At 37.7% G+C, this 18,503-nt stretch overlaps 1 protein-coding gene across 4 annotated transcripts in view; it reads left to right on the top strand.

Moving 5' to 3' along the window:
• The window catches only part of LOC138103804 (transducin-like enhancer protein 1), an 83,104-nt gene that overhangs the window by 32,892 nt on the left and 31,709 nt on the right, over positions 1–18,503 (top strand). For 3 of the 4 annotated variants that reach the window (XM_069002374.1, XM_069002372.1, XM_069002376.1), the window contains 3 exons: positions 8,750–8,954; positions 9,696–9,712; positions 17,726–17,842. In XM_069002374.1, the coding sequence (XP_068858475.1) occupies positions 8,750–8,954; positions 9,696–9,712; positions 17,726–17,842 (339 nt within the window). The remainder of the gene's footprint in view (positions 1–8,749; positions 8,955–9,695; positions 9,713–17,725; positions 17,843–18,503) is intronic. The other variant, XM_069002375.1, reaches the window with a different exon arrangement.

Here is an 18,503-nt window from a genome sequence, read left to right as displayed (position 1 = left end):
CTTTTCATAGTTAAAGTGACACAAGGGTGTAGTGTACTTAAAATCACTGTATCAGTGGAGCACTGAAATAAAACTTCTCTGCCTTATTTCAGTTACCTTAGAGTTGAAATTAATTTGTGAAAAAAGGACTGTTTGGGGAATGTGTGTGGCAAGCTGCCTTTTTCCCAGTATAGCATCAGTTTTCTGTTTTATGAGAGGCAACTTATGCAACCCTTTACTACTTAAAAGAAGTTATTGTGCAATTGATACTTGTTAGTGTGGTTTGTGTTGTCTGAACAAGCAAAAACAGGAAATGGGAAAAACTTTGAAGAGCTTTTTGTTCAGAAATATAACAAACTTTATTTAAGTTACATCTTCTTTCTGACTTGGATATTTGCTTTCTGACATAAATTCTCTTCCCCGTAAAATTGTGGGATTTTGTTTGCTTTTTTTGTGGGAGTGGAAAATCAATGTGAAGACCCCAGGACGCTACCCTATACACCTTAGTTAATAAAGCATGAGAAAGGAACAGGAGTTTACCCATGAGACAGTTGGGCCTTTAAATAATCATGCCACTGCCACACAAATTCTGTATGTGTGAAATATACAGCTTTGAATAGCTTTTGCCAATGTTGTCCTTTTATGGACTTAAATTTCTGTAGGACAATGACATTTCATGTGGTTTGTAGATGGAAGAGACTTGCTGAAGACACTTTGTTTCTGAAGGGACATTCTCTTCCCTCGTTAGGCACTGTGGCTTGTTCACATAAGGATAGTTTTCAAACAACTTCTACAAACCCACATGCTTGGCTCATTAGCTAGACATGCTGTGGTGGGCACTTTAAAGTTTGTTTACTGTGGTATAGTGTGGCTTTCTTTCTGACAGAATTTAGAAGATGAGGAAGCAAGGAAACCAAACTGACCAAAATAAACAGATATTTCAAAGGAATTAAGAAATTATATAGTACCAGACTCATTTTTCCAAAACTTGTTTTAATATGGAGACAACAGTATGCAGTAAGAATTGGCACAGCGTCTATTGGCAGGCCTGTCACTAGCCTACAAAGATGATTAAGGAACTGGTGCATCTCACTTATGAGGAAAGGCTTACAGACTTGGGCCTGTTCAGCCTCGTGAAGAGATGATTGAGAGGGGTCCTCATCAATGTCTTACAGTATCTGAAGGGAGGGTGTCAAGAGGATGGATCCAAGCTCTGTTCAGAGGTGCCGAGCAATAGAACAAGAGGCAGTGGGCACAAACTGATGCACAGGAGGTTCCATTTGAATGTGAAGAAGAGCTTCTTCACTACTGTGAGTGACTCAGCACTGGAACAGATTGTCCAGAGAGGTTGTGGAGTCTCCCTCACTGGCGATATTCAAGAAATGTCTGGACACAGTCCTGTGCCATGTGCTCTGGGATGACCTGGCTTGAGCAGGGAGGTTGGACCAGATGTTCCCCTGTGGTCCCTTGAAGCCTCAGGCATTCTGTGATTCTGCAGTCCAAGAATCATGAAGGTGGTAAGGTTGAAAGGGACCACTGGAGCTCATTTGATCTACTTGTCCCTGCTCAAACAAACCACCTAGATCCAGTTATGCAGGACTGTGTCCATACGGCTTTTATGTTGAAGGATGGAAACTCCAAAGCTCCCTAGGCTTTGCCTGTGCAAGGGCTCGGTCAAAAACGAATCTGTCCTGATGTTCAGGACGAACCTCCCATGTTTCAGTGTCTACCCATTGCCTCTTGTCATTGGGCTATACCGTGATGGGTTGCAAAGATAAGGGACTGGGCTATGTCATATGAGGAGGAGCTGAGAGACGTGGGACTATTTAGCCATCTCTAGGCATATTGTTGGATGCTCTCCATTTTGTCCATGTCTCTTGAAAGGCGAAATCCAGAACAGGACACAGCAATCCAGCTGTAGTTTCAACAGTGATAAGTAGAGAAGAAGGATCCCCTCTCTAGACCTGCGGGTAATACTTTGTCTAATGCAGCCCAGGATGCATTCACCTGCTTTTCCACAAAGGGAACATTGCTGCTGGCTCCTGCACATTGCTGCTGGCTCCTTGATATAGATAGAAGGACCTTTTCTGCAAAGCTGTTTTCTAGCTATGTGGACCCCAACATTTATCAGTCTATGGGATTGTTTCTCCTGGTGTAGGATATTGCACTTGCCCTTGTTGAACTTCATGAGATTCCTGTGAGTCCATTTTTCCAGCCTTTTGAGCTCTCTTTGAATGTTGACACAGCTGTCTGGTCTATCAGCCACTCTTCTCAGTTGTGTAGTGTCAGCAAAAGAAAGCAAACTCGGACCTTAGTTTTGTAAATTGCTGCAGTGGTACTGAAGATTAGGGCTGAAATAGGTCAGAAGGAAGTGTCTTGTGGGGACTATCATCACATTTTGTGTGGTGATATTATCAAGGAAAAAGAAACATCTAGAAGCACTGAGAAGGAAACATGACAGCTGCTGCCAAAGCAAAATTGGGAAATGAAGCAGTAAGCAGAGCATATTTGATATTTCGTAAATAAATCTGTTCACCTATGATAGAAAGGTTTGTCTTGGAAGAAGCCTTCAAAGATCAAGCCTCTGCCTCTGCCATGGGTAGGGACACCTTCCACTAGACCAGGCTGCTCAAAATCCTATCGAGCCTAACTTGGAACACTTCCAGGGATGGGGCATCCAGTGTCTCACCCCCCCCCAACCCTAAAAAGTTTTGTCATTATGTCCAATCTAAACTTACCATCTTTCAGTGTAAAACCACAACCTCTTGTTCTGTAGCTACAAGCCCTGGTAAAAAGTCTCTTTCCAGTTTTTTACAGATCCACATTGTATATAAAAATCACAGTAAGGTGTCCCTGGAGCCTTCAGGGTGAGCAACCCCATCTTTGTCTTTTTTTCTTAGGCAAGGTGTTCCAGCCCTCTGAGATCATTTTTGTAGGCCTTCTCTGAACCCACTCTAGCAGGTTAATGTCCTTCTTGCACTGTGAACCCCAGAGCAGGGCATGGTACCCCAGTAGGCATCTCATGATGTAGAGGGAAGAAGAGGGGCAGAATCAATTCCTTTGACCTGCTGGCCAAATTCTATTGATGCAGCCCAGGACACAGTTGGCATTCTGGGCTGTAGATGCAATGATCCAATGATTTGTCTTCTAGCACCTCCCAGTCCTGAATTTTTAGCAGGGCCATTCCCAAGCCCTCTGTCCCCCAGTCTAGGAATTGCCACAGCTCAGGTGCCAGACATTGCATTTGGCCTTGTTGAACCTCATGTGTTTCACATGGGCCTGCTTCTCAGGCTGTCAAAGTACATCTCGATGTGACCAATTCCCTTAAGCGAATCAGTTGCACTGCACAGCTTGGTGTCATCTGCAGACTTGCAGAGGTTGCAGTCAGTCCCATTACCTGTGTCATTGACGAAGATGTTGAGTAGTGTTGGTCGCATTTTGGACTCCTGAGGGGCACCACTAGTTATTGGTTTCCACAGAAGTGTGAAGCCATTGATTCTTCGGGTTGAGTTTCATTGACTCTTCAGATGCAGTCATCCAGCAAGTTCCTCATCCATGTAATAATCCATCCCTCAATGCCCTATTTCTTTGAGTGGCAAGAATTTTGTGCGGGACCATATCAAAGACATTCCAGAAGTCTTAAATAGATACTATCTGTTACTCTTCCCACGTCCATGTATACAGTCACTTTTGCAGAAGAATGTGAATATAATCTTCTGAGAGATTGATTGTTGTCCTGCAATATGTCCTTCCATATAGCTGAAATACTCTTTGGAAAGTACTTACAGAAATTTAAATGCAAGTATTAATTAATGGCTTAGACCGTCTAATGAGTTTCTTCCTGCCAGATTTGACTGCTGGTACTGTAGGTTGTGCATGCAGGGTTTTTTTTAGGATGAGGGGAAAAATTGGATGTGACAAGAGTATAGTCTTGAGTTACTTCCTTTTTTGAAAGGTTATATTTGCAATATTGGTTTTAAGAGTATTTCTAAACAGTGAGGGAAAAGGTTATTCCTTGATCAACTACCTGTATGTGCTCAGACAGTGGCTCTCTTGTGTTTGTTGGCCACAGACATTTGATGCAGGTTCTCACTTCCTTATGAAATTCAAGAAAGCAAATGAAAAACCGGAAGATGTCCCTTTGAAAAGGAAGTGAATATGATAATGAAACTGAACTCAGTAATACATGTTTTTCTCTCACGTCTTTCTGCCTGCTTGAGTTGAACAAAATCACATTTCTTCTGTTTTACAAAAGTTGATATGAAATAGTGTCTTTTTAGGTCTCTAAATGACTTATGTGTTTTCCAGGTATTTTTCAGAACACCTCTATGGAGCTTGGGGGCATCTGGTGATATTACTACTGATGCTAGTGCTGATAAGATTTTTGAAAATTTTTTCTGTGTTTATTTTTCAAGTGTTTATTTAGAAGAGCACAAGAGAAGACAGTTATTGCAGTTTGGGACTAGGCATAACCTTTTTTCCACTGTTCATTTACAGTCACATCTGAATTTTTAATTCAGTGCTTTTCAAGAGATACAGAAGAGTACATCAGACATCTGTTCTGTTTAAGAACAGAAGAATGCTCTAACTGTTTAATGATAGGAATTTAAAAACAGATATTTAAGTTTAAAAAGTGTTTAATTAAAATAAGGTGTTTGAGACTTCAACAGAGCTGCTTAAAGGTGAGGAGTGGGATTGTGGGAGCTTGTGCTCTATCTTTATGAGCAAGGAGCCTAAAGGAGACCTGTCACGTTTTAATTATAGGAACTCTATTTCACAAAGACATACTAACTGCCTCTGGAAGTCTTTGTGAGAGATTAAAAATATAATTCCACATTTTAAGTCCTGATTAAAGATCTCTTTATAGCTGGACCTTACCTAAAATGTGGGAGGTAAAAAGCTGTACTACCTTTAAAATTGTTAGGGGGTGCTTGCTCAGAGACACAAATGCTGTTTTTTGTATGCTGAGTTTTGGGACTTTATGGTTTGGTGCTGGGAAATAAAAATCTGAGGCAATAAAACCTACATCTAAACAGTACAGTAATATGGGTTTGTAATTCCTTTTCTCCCTTTGCAAATATGAAGAACTTCTGGGTTTGCAACAAAATGGTGGGTGAACTACCACTGTTTTTAAAATCACTGCTGCAGCTAATTATCTTGGTGCAGTCACTTAAGTATGCATCATTGCACTCTTCTCTACCTTCCCACTTTCCTCTGAAAGTGGACACAGCCTTTGCTCTGCAAGTAATGATAATAATTGGTACTAAAACAGACCTGTTACTCATCCTTTTTTGAGCACATTTCTTGTGGCAGATGTCTAGTTTTTAATTAACTGCTAATGAACATGCCTAGTAGACCATGATACTGCTGCCAACCTACTCCATTTTATATTTCACTGCTGCTAAGCTCTTAAAAGGTTACAGAGCAGGCATTAGTGTCTTTGAAGTGATGGGAAAGTGATTATATGCATAACATAATTGTTTGTAGGATCTACTATGGCAAATGTTTAGTTACTAAATGCATCTGGTAAACATTGCTGTTATCCCTCTCCCTGGTCTTTCATTTCTTACTTTATGTGCAGCACATATTCTTTTTATCCCTTCTACAAAGATAATACAATGTGCTTTTAAAAATCAAAGTTTTTTAAATAGAAAGAATATGAACTTCTGGAAAGGATCATCTTTGTGGGTGATTCCTCATCTCTTAGGGAGAACTTTAAACATATTATGAATAAATCTTATATAAGCAATAAATAAGTATACTGAAGTCCTAAACAGCAGTGAACTTCAGATAATAAACATGAAATCGTGGTATGACTTGGGTGGCTTAAAAGATCATGATCAGGATTTCAGTCTTAAGTCAGTTTCATGTAGTGCCATTGTCCCGGTTTGAGACAAATTTATGGATCTTTGTGTACCATGCCCCTTAGTAGCCATTTGCAAATCTACAGAGAGGTGCAGAGTAGCTTTGCAATGCACTTTCAGCTCTCATACCACACCTTGCCCAATTCTCCCCACTATCCGTGTGCAATACCACCAGAGAACACAGGACACAACCCTCCCACTCTCAGCTTCAGAACCTTTTATAGAGCATTAATCTGTTCTCCTTTCTCAGACTTTCAAAATGCATGGTGTGTAGGCTACAAACCAGAGCCAGAGAAATGGTAGGTAACGTGCTCTTAACATTTCTTAAAACGTTAACCTATGCTTCCTGAAATCAAGTGGATTAACTTGTTTGCTAATTAAACCAAGCAGGAGAGAGATGAATAAGGGTTATCTTCATACACTTGCTGAAGAGTAGAGACAAGAATGGGAACAGTTTAACTCCTGTTCCTTGTTTCGACCTTCCCATGGTAACACTGCAAAAGAAGCTAATTTGAGCTTATTGTTGGAGAAGGGAGGAGGCTTTTCTCTGTGAAACTGGTTTGGAAGGAGTAAATCACTTTTTTTCCAAACTGGTTTGGAAGGAGTAAATGCACTTAGGCAGTTGCACACCAAAACTAGGTAATGCAGGGTGATAGTGCAGCTGGGGACAAGTAAGACCAATGCCAACAATGCTGCACAGCACTGCTGATTCATGCTGTCTCAGAGCTAGGGTGCAGATGAATGACCTGGCTGAAGCGGTCAATGAGGAAGGAGGTTGCTAAATTACCATCTCCGAGAGAGGCTGCCAAAATATCAGGTTATCTCCTGTTTTGAGGAAATGTGCTAGAAACTATTAAGTATTGTTAAAGTCTGGGAGAAGAGGGATGTCTTCTTGTTCTTTAGAGACTGGATCCAAAAAACCAAACCAAACCCCTGCAGTCCTGTCAGAATTTACAGTGCTTCTTACTGGTAGTTCTTCAGTTAAGTGAAGCTTCACTAGCAATAACTGATTGATATTGTAGAAAGTGGTCTGTTGTGTTAACTACTTAAAATAAAAATGATTCTTAATGCTTCCTTCAAAGTGTTACCTTTTGTGTTGTTGTAAACACATTAAATTAGAAGAATAAGAAGTACCTCACTTCTACCTTGTTTTCTAAACATACTAAAGAGGGTGTTGATCAGATGTATGTATTGAAGTTTAGACTAGCAAGGCTGTTTATGCGGCACTTGAAAATAAATTCCTGATACATGGTGTGAGAGATTTGGTAAATGTGTGGCTTTAAAAAATTGACTAAATGGATTGTGGTAAATTTAAAGATTTTCCTGTATATCAAAATAAGTAAATGCTGCATGAGAGTTGGGACAGCAGAAAAGTGAAAAATTAGCAAGTCCAGTCTAGAGTTCTTGAATGTCAGCCCCTGTGTCTGCATAATTTTATAAACAGTTCAAGGCATGTCTTGGGATGGGGTTAGGAGAAGTAAAAGTGTAGTAGTGCAGTAGTTATATATATAAATAGTAATAAATAAATTCATTTATATGCCAGTAGATGTTATACAGATATTACTGACAGTTTGTCTTGAAAAGTCTTCACACCTATGGAAACACATAAAATATTTCTGCATTATTTTGACCTGAGGCTTTTTTTGGAATAATGGGTGAAATATTGTAAGCTGCAGTCTAGGTATTATTTCAGTGGCTGCCAGCAGTACTGTAGCAATTTTACTTGCTCTTACAGGACTACTGACACTCACCTGGTCAAACTTGAGTTCATCCTGTTCAGACACATGTTTATCTGTCTCCTTTTTGATCCCATGAATTGAATGGTACTGTAGCTGTATCTGCCTTGAGCAGAGGGAGAGTGGAGAGTGGCCAAGGTGGAGAGGATTGTTCTGTCTTCTATTCATATACCCAGACACAAGGAAGCAGGAGAGGGCAGAAGAAAATCTGTTAAACTAGAGCAGATTATGGGAGCTATGACTAAGCTAAAGATGGTTTTGAAGCTTCATTTTCTAACAAAAAAAAACCTGTGCTGAGCATTTTGAACAAATTAAATGGATAGCTGAACTTGGTAAACATTAATAAAACCATGAAAGTTTTAACTAGAAAATATCTTAAAATTTAAACTATGGGGAAGACATTCTATTTTAAAAACTCTGTTTCTAAAATTGTTTACAGGTTATTTTAGCACATTGGTTACAGGGTTGTATGTCTATGATTTTGATCTTGCAAGCTCCTTTTAAAACAGGTGGAGGTGTTCATTAATAGAGAATTCCATGCTATCTGGAATACCTGGATTTTAAGCTCAAAGCTGGTTCCTAAACAGAGTGTTAGGTCATTAATAATTCCCCCTCTTTCCCCTAAAAACCTTAGCTAGAATAAAATGCAAATTAAACTTTACTAAATACGAAATTCAGCATATCTTTTACATTTTTTAATATTCAGAATAGAAATGTACTTGTTTCCAAACTGGGGGAAGAGAGGGATGTGAGTTTAAATCAATCTTGCCACTGAAACTTTTTTTTCCCAGAGCAGTGATAAGCCTTTCTATAGAAAGAAAAGGGTGTTTGAGTCTTCTGCTGCTGTTCTTTGTTGCCAGAGATGCTGTGGTAGGCAGTAACTGCCCAAAATAACCTATACTTGTTGAACTTACTAGTCAGGCTGCAAAATAAGTATCCAGCTATCTTTTTTTGGGTAATGGGATGTGAGCAGAGTTGTCCACAGACAGCATGATATAATGCAGTGTATATAGTGTGGTGGGTTAAAGGGGAGAGGCTAGATGAAGAAGAAACAAATAAATGTCAAAATCCACTAATGATTCTCAGTAATTAACCAAACTTCTACCTTATCCTTCCCAAACTGTGTGCTATACGTTTTTCTTCTGGGGATGATGATACCGCTGGGAACAGCAGCAGCAGTTGCAGGCTCAGCATCTCTCCCATGGCCATGGACCTCCAGTGCCTCTAACGCCGCATCCGTCAGGACTTCAGCCTCCAGGAATCCCTCCACTTGGAAGCAGTGCTGGCCTTCTTGCCCTCTCTAGTGCTTTGGGTGGGCAGTCTCACTTGGCAATAAAAGATGACAAGAAACATCATGATGCAGACCACCACAGAGGTGAGAGGCATGGCAGGCCTGATTAGGACGTTGTCAAATTTGTGCATTGCTGCAAATTGTGTGCATCTCTAAAGAATTCAAGTTATATAGAATGAGAAAAAACTGTTGGCAAACTAAAATGTCTGCATATATACCACTGAAGCAAAATTCAGCTTGGAATTTTTTTATATTTTAAAGGGGATCACTAGGTGTCACCTGCTCTGTACTTGCAGGGCCTTTTGACATCCTGGTAAATGCTTAGTTGTAATAGCAGTGGCCTGCACCATATTGTGGAAAATTGTTGAACTGCATATTGGTGATTTATTTCAAAGAAAGTAATGTTGTTGAATGGGTTGGTGGGAAGGTAGGGGAAATAAGAAGTTGAATTTTGAAGTGAATGCGTTCAAAAAAAGATTTAGATAATTGCATCTGTTACTTTAGTTTCATAAGCTTAAATTCTAGTACTCAGTTAAATATTGGGCAAAATTGCACTTGACTAATTTTTGAAAAGAAAATAATTTATTCTGTCATGAAATAAAACTAGGCTTTGTGTATGGTTAAACTGTAAATAATGTTTACAAAATACTGTAATTTTCAGGAAATCACTGTATTAGGAATGTGCAATGAGTTATATAAATAAAAGCCATTTTAAAACTGTTTGTGGCTTGTGTTCTAATTTTTTTTCCCCCCTTTTTTATTTCTGTTCTTGCCTCTGTATCCGAACGGGCATGTCTGTCCATTTCTTGGTTACTGCGGGAGCAGACAGAGAGCCAGGCACAGTAAGTACCAACGTTCCTGCTAACGTTTCCATTTCCAATAATGTAATAATCATATGTTGTGCTGTTTGTTTGATTTGTCTTCTTTTTAGTCATTTTCATGATAAAAGGTGTATGTGTTTTCTGTTAATGTATGTCTTGGTTTATGCAGAACACCAGATCATTTGTTTGATGGACTGTGTGAAAGAGTTTTGTTTCTGAGCAGAATGCTTTTAGGCAAACTTGAGCTTGAGTTTGCTTATTGGTGGCAGAAAGGGGGCATGAAGCTGCAAATCAAAAAGATCACTGGAAATACATAATTTTTAGTCCAGAGTAAAGATGTTTAGTCTCTAGGATTTTGAAGACTTAGAGTTGGAGAACAGGTGAGAAATTTAAATATGATAATTTTAAATGTGTCATGATGGTGTTTGGCCCTAGGAGGTTTTTTTAACTGCATCTGTTTAAGCGATACTAATGTCATTACTGCTTAATTTGTGCTTCAGGTGTAACTTCTACAGCGATACTTTTTTCCCTGTAGACATAAGATGTAATAGAATTGGTCTTATCTGAAAAGCCCTCTAAAGAACTACCTTGTTGCAGCTTTTCATACTGTTTTGTTTTGAGTGATATTGCTGTATTAATCTGTTAGAGATGGTCATGTGCAATTTAATGTCAATTCAAGTAACAAAGCTAATTCTCTTTGTTAATGTCATAGGTGAATTTGGGCTCTATTTTACTCCTTTTCTCAATTAGAAAAGACAAGAACTAGGAAAAGTTATTTGACAGCTTTACAGCACTAAACTTCTGATTTTTATTGCTGCTTATTTAATATATATAGAAGGCTTGCTTGACACTTATTTACTGGAAACTATCTGCATATCTTTTGCAGCAGTCTTTTAGTGTTAGATTGCTAAGCAAGGAGCATTCATTTCAGCTTGCTTAATGTTATTAATGACAGTGTAACTTCAGAAATAATTTTAAGATGGGTTTTTATGAAGTCTCTGACTTACCAAGGACTTTTTCCTCTGTGTGGGGCATACTTCTTTGAGTGCTGCTAGTTGACTGCAGGAATCTCAATAACTTTTCTTAAGGGCTAAGGAAGGAAGTCTGCAGAGTGTGTCTGTGTGCACACATACATGCACATGTGGTAGTGATGGCTCTGTGTTTTGATTTGGTTATGTTTCCTGTCCTTGCCCTGGTCCCAGTTTCCCCTGCCCATCATGCAGTTTGGTCAAGGGTCTGAGTTTAAAATCAGATGCTTAGCATTGTGAAATTTGGACTCTGAATTCATCTTGTAGCTGAGAATAGTCCTTGCCTATGGAAGGAGAACTGTCAGAAATTAAGCCTGGCTTTTGTGTTGTGGAAGAGTTGCTGATCAGTTGCTTAGTTTACTATAGATGTAAATTTTACTTAAACTCTGTAAAATTGTTGCTGTAGTTGCTTCTGTCTCTGTATGTCTAACTGATGATTGCTTGGTTATTGCCTGAAGCAGACTGGTTTATGCTGGGTTTGTCACTAATTAACTTTTAAATAATCTGAGGCTTTATATCATAAAGGAATTTTGCCATGTGGATATATTGACTTCTGGATACTACACTATGGTCATTCTAGTTTCTTTTTGGTCTCAGTGTAGGATAATACTTCATAGCTGACTTTAATAGCTGAATACAGGTGAACTTGAACTTAAAATTGTTTAAATACAGTGTTACATCAAAATCTTGACTTAACAGTAAATTATATCTTCAAACAAAGAATCATAATTTAAGAGATAGTTAAGTCCAACTCTGTGGCTAAAATGATCAGCTGGGAATTATGGGCTGTTCAAACTTCTCTAATTCTCTTGTATTTTTAATGGAATTTTTTTAATACAAAATATATTTTTAAGGATAATATGAAATGGATCTCAGATACACAAGGCATAGCAGCAGGTCTGTTTGGTTGTTATGTGTGGCTGAAATAATTTTATAACATCTGGGTCATCAAGGTAAAATCAATTTGATTTTCAGAGTAGCATTTTAAAAGTAATGGTGCTGCCAAAAAAATACTGTGCAGTTCTACAGTATGATTTCCATCAAATATGTCTAGCATGACCTTCGAGCACTATCAGTAGAAGCTAACAGCTTAAAATGTGGAAGTTTGAAAAATTAAAATTTATTGCTTGTCTATGGGGTTTTAAATTGAGTTTCTGTGACATAACTTTGGGTTAAAGCATATTGTAGCAGACTGGAGCGTATTCATTTTTAAATTAGATTTGGTTTATTTTTTTAAAGTCTCCTTAGATAAATAAGCAGTCACAAGCTTTTATGTATTGTATGTTTTGAAATACAACAAAAGTAGTGAATTTCTTGTATTTATAAGTTAATATAAAGACATGGTTTCATTATTTTTTTATTTTGACCAGTTTAACTACTTTTGTTATATCTAAATAGCAAGGGCTGCATTTTTCTTTTATATACTAGCTTAAGTTCCAGAAAGCAAAATGAAAAAAAGTTTTTTGGTAAATGTGTGTTTGTGTAATATATAACATTTAAGTTATTAATAATAGTATACTTCCTACATGAATGCTAAAATTATTTTGTCAGATTTAAATTGTGTGACTACATGAATAATGGCTGGTGGGTTTTGGCTGATGTATCTCTAACTGTCCCAAACTGGGTCATGTTATTGTGCAAATGCAGGTGTCCCTTCTAATGTGGCAAATTCTGTCTGCAGGTAGCGAAGCCAGGCAAAGGAAGCAAATTTTGCAACTGAAGCTAAAAGCTTTGAGAGACAGCAATACAAAAGATCTTTGATGTCTGCACTTTTTTCTTTGGGAAACATACGGGCAACCTTTTTTAAACTCGTTATAGGTGTTCATTTATCACTTGTTTTCCCACTATTCTAGTATCCTATTTGGACAGCACAGAAATGCAAATGTTTTGATGCACTCTGTTGTAACAGTAGTAATTTGTAGACAGTGAAATCTTACTTCACTGTGTTCTTAGGATTTACATTAGCTGATGTTTATCTTTTGTCCTCATGAAAAACACTGAGCTTATTTTCTAAGACCTAGAAAGCATTCATAAATTTTCCCAGACATTTTTTTGCCTTCATTGTTAAGCCTAAATGTTGCTCTTGTTTTGTAAAGCAAATGCTCTTTTCCTACAGTAGAAAAATATTCTGTGCCCTGAGCTCTCTATCCTATTCTTCACCTCCCAGTCTTGGAGAAATGGGGTATGAACAATTGAGTGCTACTTTTTGAGTGATATTATGTTCAAGCTGTTTTTGTTTTGTGTTTTAAGTCTTTTAAAGGGGGGAGAAAAATCATAAAAGTTGTTATATGGAAGTATAGTGTACTGATAAGCATAGCACAAGTATGTTCCTTGGACTTTGTGAAGAAAGAATGGCTTCAGACTACGAATTATCTTCAGCAGAGGTTGCTCATGTGTAAGAGCTGTGTGTTGCTGTGTTGCAGTTTCGTTTGTAGGTGATAGAAGGCAGCATGACAGTAGAAGATAGAAGGTTTATAACAAAGGACAAGGGGATTGAGGTGGTCTGGTATAAATTTTTAGGGATACCTTGATTTTGACAAACATTAGCTAGAAAATACTGAAATCAACAGAAGTCCTATTCCTTGTTAATATCTTCTGATTGTAAAATCAATATAACTTGAAATGGTGGGTGAAAAGAAGGTGAAGTCAAGTAGCTTTCCATCACGAGTAATTTGACATGAAACCTACTGACTTTTTAAGTCAGCTTTTGGGTTGTTGACATGCGTGTTTGCAATAAGCGTATTGAACAAATTGAAGTTAATGATTCTGAAGTAGAATAGGTTTGAGCCCAGTCTTCTTTTGCCTTTCTGGGGGATATTGAAGTACATCTTCCATTTCCTGTATTCCTGTCAGTGACTGCTGACAATGAGTAACTGATGGTTTTGGTGTAGTTGTTAGACTTGATGCTGTTTTGCCTACTCAGCAAGGAATTGCACCTGTTTCTGTGTATATCTGTAGGTAGCACTGGTGTGTGGTGCAGCAGCAGGGCAGAGGTCCCGTGCGTGGTGAAGTAAAATAAACCCAGAGGCTCTACTGAGCACTGCAGGCAAGGCCAAGTTGTTAGCTGTGGTAAGTGGCTGTGATGGCTGGTGGCTGTCCTTGGCACGGATGTACAGAGAGCTTGGAATCACCAAGCACAGAGCAAGCCTATGTGTGTACACATCTTTAGGGTAGAGGGGAGTGAGAGACCTTAGGAGCCCAGCACTAGAGAAGATCTTGATTGGGACCAGGTGTAGTTGAACCATGTGCACAGATGTAATGTAAATACTGTTATTTAATTGCTGTAATGATCAGCATAAAGTCAATTGTCAGTTCTGTATGTACTATTCTATATGAATTGTCTGTGCTGTATTATAAGTGGGATAATGGGGTAAATGAGATATTGTGTGCTCTCAGCCTGTACTGCTGGCACACATACTTGAGGTTTGGAAGTGGTTCCTGTGTGGAACAGTATGGCAGTGCATTTGAATAATGTGCATTATATTCCTAGTAGGGAACCTGCCTTCTTTCTGTGCATCATGACTGGGTTTTTGTTTCACATTTGCCTTCTGGTGGTTTCAGTATTTAACTTTTTCTGGAAGCAGAGCTGCTTTAGGATCACAAGTTGCCTGTTACATAGCATTTATGCCGTCTGGTAATTCTGACAGGAAGCAGTGCTACATTAACCTTTTTATTTTCTTTTGGTACTTATTTGAAGAAAAGGGCTTCACGTGTATAAAACAAATGATCAAAAGAAAAGGAAAACACAAAAAACTGATTTTGACAACTTGCTCTGATCTGAGCTTCATGATTTGCAAATGTTGCGTTGGTTAATCCTTAACAGACTGAGCTCTAAGTATGAAAGCAAGGAATATCCTCAGTTATGTATCTAATCTGTTGAAATTAAGACAAAATAAAAATTGATACCATGAAGTTTCTCTTTAGGGATATCAACTATGCATCTATATATCTTTTGCCCTTTTTGCATAAGTTGGTTATTATTGAAGATCAATCCCAACTGAAAATTTCTGTAGAGTTATTAAAAAAATATTATAGCCAAAATAAAAATTCTTGTCCTACTTCTGAAAATAAGTCAGTTGTTAGTAGACTTTGTTAGAAGAACTAAACAGATTACTCTTCTAAAGAGAAGATAAGGAGACTCTGATATTGTGAAGCTGTTGCTGCTGTCTTCTGGCTGATCCTGTTTGATAGCGGACATATAGCAAATATAAACTCCACCAGAGCTGAAATGAGGAAAGGTGGCTTTTGGTATGCTGCCCTAACTCTTCCCTGAAGCTCAACATTACAGGGGTGAGAGATATCAATAGCCCAATGATCATCTCTTTACCAGTTCTTGTTTGTATTGTCATTTACTTAATTTGTTCTTCAGTATTCTGGATTTACCATTTGCACTACTTTAAAAGATTCATAATTTCACATTGTTGAATGAATTCTTACATTTTTGGTAGTTTGAATTATGGTAGTAGCTTACAGTAGCAAGGTATTTTTTCTTTACCTGATTTTAGTCACAGTTGTTAGAACTTTGTTGAACTTCTGTGGGAAACAAAACAGGAACTTTTTAATTTTTGAGTTTACTGATAGATTTTGCCATAAAAAGAGCACAATCTTATTTTCAATTTCTCATGTAGCTATTGGGAAATGAGCTGGTCTACAACAGCTTCTAGTGTGGATACTCTGATCACAAAGAACCGTGGTTTAAATTAATGTGGTAAGTTATAGAAAGGTGGTGTAAATATGACCAGAGGTGATATGTTTTGCAGAATAGGCTTGTGATGTAATTACATGTTTGTGTGAGAAACCATCAGTCTTTTGAAGAAAACAACAAATCTAATAATCTTTGTTTGGCATTTAGGACACAGTGAGAGCTGGGATTTCCTGCATGTGTTTCACAGTTTTGAAATTCTACAAGACAATCAGTATAAAATATTGTCAACATTGTCTAGGTAGACTGAATTTTAAATGAAAAAAGAAATCAGATATTGTAGTTACATGTATGGGTTGCCAAAAATTTGCAAGCTGTAACTCCAAATAGGAGGTTTGCTAAATTTTTTCAAGTTGTTGCCCCTTTGCCACCTTTCTGCTAGTCACACTTTTTTTTTAGAAAATTAAACAAAGGAACTGACTTTATTCTCTTTCCTGCATTTGCTTTATTGTTTTATTCTAAATTTGTCAGTAGTAAAATAGATATTTTTAATTGTTTTTAGTAAGGAAAGTATCTCTTAACCAAAAGGCTTTCCTCCTGAAGAGGAAAACATCTCTGGTCAAGTTTGAATTGCCACCTTGCTTCTTAGTGTTTCTACTGCTTCTTAAGATGTTTCTACTGCCACAAACATGATGGATTCAGTATTAAAATGTTGAAAATTAGTTTTAAGGGTTTTCAGACTAGTGAATGCCTGAATTTGTGTGCATCTGGGAGGAGATAAGGGGTTAAATTCCGACTGTATTTGTCAAGGCAATTAGTTCAATGATCCAACAAGCCCACCTTTTAGCTACAAAACATTTCGGTAAAGACATTATTTTGAGCTTCTTTATACTGAATTTCAATAGACCCTCCTATATGCTTTATGTAAGCCCTTTGGCATTTGTTTAGCTTGAATAGTCATGAATAAAAGAGCTTAGAGTTGGCTTTAAAGTGCAGCTTCTGAATTAGGAAAAAGAGGATTCAGATTGCCTTATGTACCCTGTTTCCTTGTCCTTCTCCTTGGGGCTAAACATTTGTGTCTGAGCAAAACTACCTTGATGTCTTCAGGTTTTAAAGGGGAAGCTATTCAGTGCACAGTTCACTGGTTATTAGTATATGTTTATGATATATTACAAGGAGATATCTCTGTCTCTTGGGTAGATCTAAATATGTTCTTTGAGGGCTTACACTGAAGTACATGTTGGTATTAGACTTTTCTCTTGAGAGAGATATGTGTATGGATGCAAACGCATGTTTACTTATATATTTATGTGAGCCTGTATTTATTTATCTAAGCATGTACTTGGCTTTTAGGATCTAGGCTTACCAGGTCTTTGTGAAAGGAGATTTTTTTCTCAACTCATTCAGTATTGTTCACAGCATTAACACATCAGTGAACAAATTGCCCTCTTGCATATGCTAATCCTGCACTTAAAAGAACTCATTGTAACACATTTTAATGCTTTAGCTGGAACTGAGATGGAGATGGGAATCGGGAATCACAGGCATGTCAAATTGTCATGTGACTGAAAAATGTCTAAAATGCTCTTTGGGTCAACAGTTTGTACTTAGCATAACTTAGCTTGAATGAAAGCAGTCCATGTAGTTTGAGGAAAAGATTAGTCTTTGCTTTTGTCTTTTGTGTGTGTGTGTTGGCCTCAGTTTTTCAGATCAAGTCTGATTAAACAAGACTTTAGCCTTAATTTCACACTAGTAGTGAATGTTATGCTGGAAGTAAAAATATTTGATCTTTGTTTGCAATACATTTGTTGAAGGAATCCAATTGGAGTTTACTCCAGCTAACAATTGATTACTGCATAACTGTATTCAGCAAATACTTGTTATTTTAAGCATTAAAGGCAAGCTGTTATTTATTGTCCATACCTGCATGTGTAGACATACCAAAGCTTCATCTATTTCTGATATTCTAAAGGTGACTTATCAATCAGATTATATGTAGTAAATCTTTTTTATTAGGTGGGATCTGAGTATTTAAAAAAATAATAAAATCGTTGTTACTTGCTCATGAATAAACAGCAAGCCTGCCTCTCCTAAACAATAAATTCAGTTGAATTAATTAGTTAAATAGATGGTGACTGACAAGTGAACCAAACTTTTGATAAGTTGAACAATGAAAAGCCAAGCTCCTTAGAATGTGTGAAGCTGTACATGTTTGCCTGGAGGACTTTGTTTTGAATTAAATTGAATTAAAGACTAAGTAGGTATCACATTTCTAAAGCATCTATTGCATCAGTTTGAGTTTTTAAGAATATATGAGCAATCCTAAAAGGGATTTTTGATTGACCTTGTTTTTTGTCTTTACAGAGTAATTCTCTGTTGGTCCCGGACAGTCTACGAAGCACAGATAAACGCAGGAATGGCCCTGAATATGCCAATGACATCAAAAAGAGAAAGGTGGATGATAAGGATTCCAGCCACTATGTAAGCAAATTTGTGTCAAAGAAATGATTAATTTATTTGCACATGCTGTGCTTGTATGAGGAGTAAAAGAGCTGTGAAGAACAAGTCAACTTTCTTATGGCTGAAGTAGTACATGAATATATGTGCCAGAGGGACACAAGATTTAAGTTGTGGGAAGAGTAGTGACTCAGTAGTTTGGGATGTTGTTAAGTTATAGGCCTCAACAGAAGTAGTTGTTTGGGATTCACATATGCCCTGGGACATTTCTCAGAGTTTGTGACATACTTTCTGGACTGCTCTAACCTCAGGTTTGTTTGAAATGGAAGATTTTGTTATTGAGAGGGGTTTGGTAAATTTTATTGATAACTAGCTCTTACCATTCTGAGTTATAATTCCAAATTGCACATGCTGTCAGGCTGTACCAACTAACTGAAGTTTGCTTTTGGCTGAAATAGCAATTTCAGCAGAAAGCAAATTGAAATATTGAAAGTTCACAGTTTTGTGTTCTGCATTTTTGACTAGCTTACTTGTTGCTTGGTTTCAGAGACACTTCAGTACAACAATGTATGTGAACCTTAGAAGGTTCACACAGGCTTTCAACTTCAAGTCTAAATGCTCAGACAAATCACAGGATGGTACTTGAACAGGCCTAAGGGACTAGGACTGGTGTGAGAGAGTACTG

This window comes from Aphelocoma coerulescens (assembly GCF_041296385.1).
Source record: "Aphelocoma coerulescens isolate FSJ_1873_10779 chromosome Z unlocalized genomic scaffold, UR_Acoe_1.0 ChrZ, whole genome shotgun sequence".
Taxonomy (NCBI): domain Eukaryota; kingdom Metazoa; phylum Chordata; class Aves; order Passeriformes; family Corvidae; genus Aphelocoma; species Aphelocoma coerulescens.
The sequence above is the reverse complement of the archived record's forward strand: the minus strand, read 5'-3'. Positions and strand labels throughout refer to the sequence as shown.